The sequence below is a fragment of the Pelophylax lessonae genome, assembly GCF_965119305.1.
Source record: "Pelophylax lessonae genome assembly, chromosome: 5".
NCBI classification, from domain to species: Eukaryota; Metazoa; Chordata; class Amphibia; order Anura; family Ranidae; genus Pelophylax; species Pelophylax lessonae.
Window position 1 is genome coordinate 201,161,229 of NC_138772.1, and position 6,000 is coordinate 201,167,228.

Consider the following 6,000-nt stretch of genomic DNA (forward strand, 5'->3'; position numbering starts at 1 on the left):
TGTCCTACTTCTGTAGGGGGCAGCATAACCCAATGGTTAAGAAGAATCTAGGAGCTAGTGTAAAAGTATTCAAACCTCTTTCAAGTTTTTATTCCTTTCTGTGTCCCTGCTGGAAAGATTTACACATTATTCTTGTCCTAGAGTCAATTGTCTCTGGTACAGAAAGTAATGGGAAATACAAAATCCCCTAGAGATGTCACAGGAACAGAAGGTGGGATCTTCTAGAGGGGGCACATGTTTTGGTGACAACGGAGTTGAGATTTCCTCTTGCTTTGCATAAATTATCTTACATCCTGGGACAGGAAGTAAAGGGAAATCCCCCCCAACTGGACACAGCAAAAAAGTATTTTAGTAGAACTAAATAGAAAACCTTTTTTCGTTTTGGATAAAGTAGGGGTGGTGATCACTGCCATTTTGTTTCTTTGCCCTCTGTGTCCCATTGGGAAGATTTTCCTTTTTTTTGTCCCATGGCCAAAACAGAAAATGAGAGGAGATCCATCCAAAATGAGGGAATCCCATGGTTCTCACTGGAATCAAAAGAACTAGTGTTCCCATTGGAATATTCACCCCCCCTCCCCTCATTGTTCTTGGTGTCACTTTTGGTAATAATGGTTAAAAAGGACAAACAGAGAAGGGGATCTCCTTAACAGGGGCACAGCAGCAATAAAAACCTGACAGGTGTTCTAATCCCTTTCCATGCTATCCATTACTTTAAAGAAGTTTTGCCTTCAGTTATACTTTAACCATTCCTAATCTATCCAAAACTATTTTACATACAGTTTATTTTTTTCTATTGTAAACCCTACTAAATCTCAAACCATGCTACCAAGTAACTAAACCCAAATAAATGCAATAGCAAACATACACTTAATTTACTCTGGTACTGAAAAGTATGGTCATTGTAGTTTTAAAATATTATGCAGTGTGTAATTGGTGCTTAGGAAAATTCTGCTGCTGTATAGTTGTAATCTGAATTTTATGGTGTATCCTGTGTATACAGTATTTGATTTTTCTTAATTTTATACTAAATCCTTTTTCTGTTCTACTATTCAGGAGCGTCGTATGGATGAAGGAGTTCAAGAGGAAGTAGCAGATGATGTGGCAGATGAGGCTGCTGCAGCTCCTCGTCCAGGAATTGTGGCATCAGCTTGGTCATTTATAACCACCTTTTTCACTTCTCTTATACCCGAGGGACCCCCACAAGTAAACTAAATCTGAGACTGCTAACTGCAGGTTCTTGCAGGAAACAAATATTTCAAAATACACCTGTGCAATCTCAATTTATGTCCTATTTTGGAATTTTTTAAAGCAGTATCTATTGCTCAACTCCCTCAGTATTAATATTTCAAGCACAAAGAGTTAATTTTTTCCGTTTACTCATTTTTTGTAGTCCTCTTCTCTTTGTTAGAGAAATAAAGGTACACGTCTTCCATTATTTAGTTTTGAATGAACAGAAAGGTTTTTGGAGTGATACTACTAGATGATGCTTTTTTTTTTTCTATTGAGGATTAACCACCCTAAATCTTGTTGATACATTTCTTTTGAATATTGTTCCCATGAATGAAGCAAGCAAGTACACATTTAGTATAATGCATTGATAGTTGTGGTGCATGCAAAGGCAAAAGAGAGCCACGCAATTGCATTTTGTGGGATAAAACCTCCATGAGTGGGTATAGGTATTTTCTGTGGACAGGTGATTTGCAGCAAGCTTTGAATGATATGATCATTCTGAGCTTTTATGTGGAAATCAATAATTCCCCACATGGTTTGACTTTAGCTATATAGATAAGGTCATTGTATTTCATTTTCTTTAGTTTAGAAGATGGTAGAGAAACTGGAAAGGCAATTTACTTATTATTACTTCCTATTCCAAGTAAATATTTCGTTTTAACAATTTTTTTTTTTTTTTTACATAATATTTCTTTTGAAAGATTGTGGATGTGGCCTGTGTGCATAGGTAGTACATTCTAGTTATCATAGTAAATCTGTAAGAAATCACAAGGTCAATGTTCTAAGGGCCTGTGTTGATGGGCTATTGTCCACATAGGAAATGGTTCACTTCTCAAATGTATAGGAATGCAAAAGAAATTTGAGGCGCATCAATTGCACCTGTCAGTGCATTTCAAACTGATGTCAAAAGCAAGCTTTGCTCATCGGCGTAAGCCCAAAGCCTGTCAACACAGGCTCAAAATATTTTTTGCTAAAAAAAAGCATCAGTGGGGACAGTTATTTTCTGAGTACAGGACTTTCTCATTATAAATTAAGAATATGTTGAATTAAATGGAGTTTTAGTGTTCCCTTTAGTTTCATTCTGATATAGGGCTTGCATATTCAAAATAATAATGTATACATTTCAGTTGTTTAGGAGAGAAGAGTAATAAATGGCAATGTTTCTATTTCATATGAAACGCTTACATTGAAATTTAAAAATAGTAAAGAACAAATCTGGATATTGGATTACTACATTTAAAGGCTTTTGTAAAAAATGAGGCGGGGGCAAATTCAGTGTTTTGCTTTCCTCTGCCCTTTAAGGCACCCAATAATCCACTTTTGTCTTACTGACTTCTTCCCCCTTTCTATCCCATAATTGGATAATTCCTTTTTTTCTTACGTCTTCAGTTCAGGGGGTGCTAGGTTTTACTGACAGGCATGTGCGCATCATTGGATTTTACACTTGCTTAGATGTGTTGCAGGCCTTTGGGACCCAGCAGGTGTCAAGATCCCAAATAACAGTGCTGTGTGTGCATGCCCAGTAAAACCTCTGCGCAGATGTCCGCAGGTCTCTGTCCGTTTCTGAAAACCTGGCAGAGGCATTTGGCATATCTTCACTTGTGCAAGATATTCAGAATGATGGAGCAGTAGAGCAAGGCGGACATATCAGAGGGAATGCAGTTCCACTTTAAGCTTGGAAATGTGCATTCGCCCCCCCATTCCCCCAGAAATACACATAATGAGGCTGGAGGACTAACTGGCCTCTACAGGCTGCACTGGGGAGGAAGTGATATGACCAGAGAGATGTTGAAGTGGGTAGAAAACCCAGAAACTAGAGGCTCAAAATAAATTTCTGTGACAAGGGGAGGCAGGAAGGTTCAGAGTCAGGGCTCCAGTTGTAGGTGTGCTGCCTGGTAGAGGGTGCTAGTTGTCAGGTGGAGTGTCTAGGGTGTTAGTTTACAGCATCAGGGGTGCTGGGAGGCGGGAAGTGTAGAGTCAGGGGTGCAGGAAGGGTCGATAGTGGGGGTACAGGATGACAAGGAAAAGCAATGTTAGTGTGCAACATGCCAGAGTTACTGGGTTCTTCATTGGCCTGAATGTGACAGCTGTTTACTTGTAAGCCTACAGAGAGACTTCTCTGCCTAAGTGCCACCCACTGATCTAAGGGTAAGTGCAGGGGGGTTGAGGTAGCATGGGGAGGGGGTCGTTAGGATTGAGTTAGTCTGAATGTATAATTAGCCTTTAGGCCTCATTCCAATCAATGTGTTGCAGTATGTGTATTTACTACAACACTTAAATAAGGTACCCTGTGCTTTCCAGTGGTGTTCATTTACAGTGCATATTAGGTGCCAAACGACTTGCACTGTAGCTCAGTGGTGCGCTGCCTTACAAAAAAAAAATTGGTATTTTTTTTTTTCCATTGCCATTCTTTGTCAGCCCATTCTTGTTTCTTGTACGCAATAGCACACAGCAATGGAATTGCATAGTGTGAAGTGGGCCTTACTATTTTGATCTGCACTGCTGGCCATGTCATGTATTGATGATAAGGGTTTCCAAAGGTGGCTTCCAAAAATGGCAGGTAGTATATACCCTTAATATGTTTTAAGAAACTTCCAGCTTCTTAAATCTGAGCTGCTATATTTTATATTTGAGATCTTAGCATATATGTTTTAAACCTGATACAGAGTTTAACTAATCTGGGCAGTCTTATTGCTGAAAGAATTGTCATGTGGTTTATTGAAAAACACTGATATGGGAATATTGCTGCAGGTTGGAGGAGATCAGCAGCATTGTCACTAAATGCTAGTTCCACTTTAGAGTAGTGCAGATTGTGAAGATAACACATTTCCTAATTTCCCTACTGTTTTAAAATTCTAATTGAATCTACAGAGAACGTCCCCATCATCCAGTATCTGATGGTCTTTGCTTTATATAAAGTAATGTACATTGATATGGCAAATTTGATTAACATAATCTTTTACATTAAATGCTTTAAATACAGTGTTCTTGTGAACACTGTAAACAGTGGTTTGTTTGTGAGATGAATGTAAATAGTAGGTAGACTGTATAAAGCAAACCAGTATAAACATAGTCAAGTTCATTCCAAGATGTTTTGCTGGTAGGTATGGCTATTCCTGGTTTCAAGTATTCTTGAGAATATCTGTGTATTACAACTTAGGGTATATTTTATTGCAATTTGGTCATTATTTGATACGTTCTATTCTATTTCTGTGAGCTGCTACACACTTCTGGATCTTACAGCTATTCATGTACACTTATGTTTAGGGCAGTATGCGCTCAGCAAAGAATGGCCAAAGTGCAGACTTCTTGTGTTCCTGGCATTCATCCCCTGATGCGTACTATCCTAAATGTTCACACAGTGAAGTGCATCGTCTATCTCTGTCTAGCCGCCGCAGCTGTCAGACTTTGAGTTTGACAGGCTGCCTTAGACACCTGTGCCCTCCACCTGTAACTAAATGTCAAAACACCCATTGCATTGGGGCTAAACATCCAGTTTGTATGGGGCTTAAAGGTCCATCTCCATTAGTAATACTTGGAACGAACATAGATCTACAGAGCTCATTCCTGTTCCTGTGAATTTTACAATTCTTTGCCTTCGCTATAAAAAAATATAATTTAGTAATTCACCTTTAAGACATGAAACTTTTCTTGGCGTACAGGTTTTGTAAAATAATTCCAAGCAAGGTGTCTTCCTGCTGCTTCGTTCCTTTGTTATCAGCAAGATAACTTCTGACAAGTTCTCAGACACATGAGATAAAAGCAGCTGAAAATGTGTGTCAGGGAGGGAGCTTGGATCAGCAGAGAGCTTGTCTATTCAGACTGCAGTTTTGCAAGTTTCTTTGTTCCTCTGCCTATGTGGAGGGGAAAGTTGTGTGCATTTCCTCCAATCAGCTCACACACAGTGTAAGCCCAGACTCCACACCCACTGCTGGAAGAGAAAACATGATTTCTAACACGATCTGCACTTTATAAAGTGTGTAGAAAAGGGAAGACTGCAGATATACAAGTAAAACCTATGTAGGGAGATTTATTTAATCTCTGTGTATCATCTGAGGCTGTTCACTTCACTGGGTATATGTGAGGGTTTTCATCCACTTTAAAAGATTGAGAGCTGGCCATAGACAACAGTGACTGGGCACACGTGCAAGTACTCTCCAACTGCCTAAAATGTTTTGGATACGAAAAAAAATCACCACTCTGACTGTAGTATTAAAAGCACATTAGTTTGTAAGTGAACAGACACATGACAACTCACATATTTTAAGAAGAAAATTCCTTCTGATACAGCCTCAGGCAGGCATGATCTCTGGTACCAGTAGGTGGAAGACGCCACCGATGGCCGGGTATGCCTGAGATTTCGGAAGCTTCAGACAGCATGGGAGACGGTTTCACTTGCCGGAAGTCATTAAAGGGGCATGGCTATGCATTTTGAGGTCACCCAGCCCCTTTGTCGAGCCCTAAAACATATAGCCATGCCGCCTTCACGCCTCTCAGTGTGTGACATAATCCTCCTCTGCCCCTCATGCTATCTGAAGCTTCTGACATTTCAAATATACCCAGCTGATTGCAGTATCTTCCACTTCCTGGTCCAGATCTTCCATTGCAATCTCTAAGAGGGACCGTCTGAGGCCGTATCGCAAGCATTTTTCTTCTTGATATATGTGAGTTGCCATTTGTATGTTTTCTTACGACTAAAGGTGCTTTTGCATCCCAAATTCCAAAAACATTGGGACACTAAAAGATCTACATAACAGGAAGCAATGATTT

General features: G+C 39.6%; 1 protein-coding gene across 1 annotated transcript in view; it reads left to right on the top strand.

Annotated features, from left to right (window-relative positions):
• The window catches only part of HERPUD2 (HERPUD family member 2), a 65,863-nt gene extending 64,502 nt beyond the window's left edge, over positions 1–1,361 (top strand). Inside the window, exon 9 of the mRNA XM_082258645.1 lies at positions 1,054–1,361. Within this exon, the coding sequence (XP_082114771.1) occupies positions 1,054–1,212 (159 nt within the window). The 3' untranslated portion in view covers positions 1,213–1,361. The remainder of the gene's footprint in view (positions 1–1,053) is intronic.
• Positions 1,362–6,000: the final 4,639 nt, after the last annotated feature.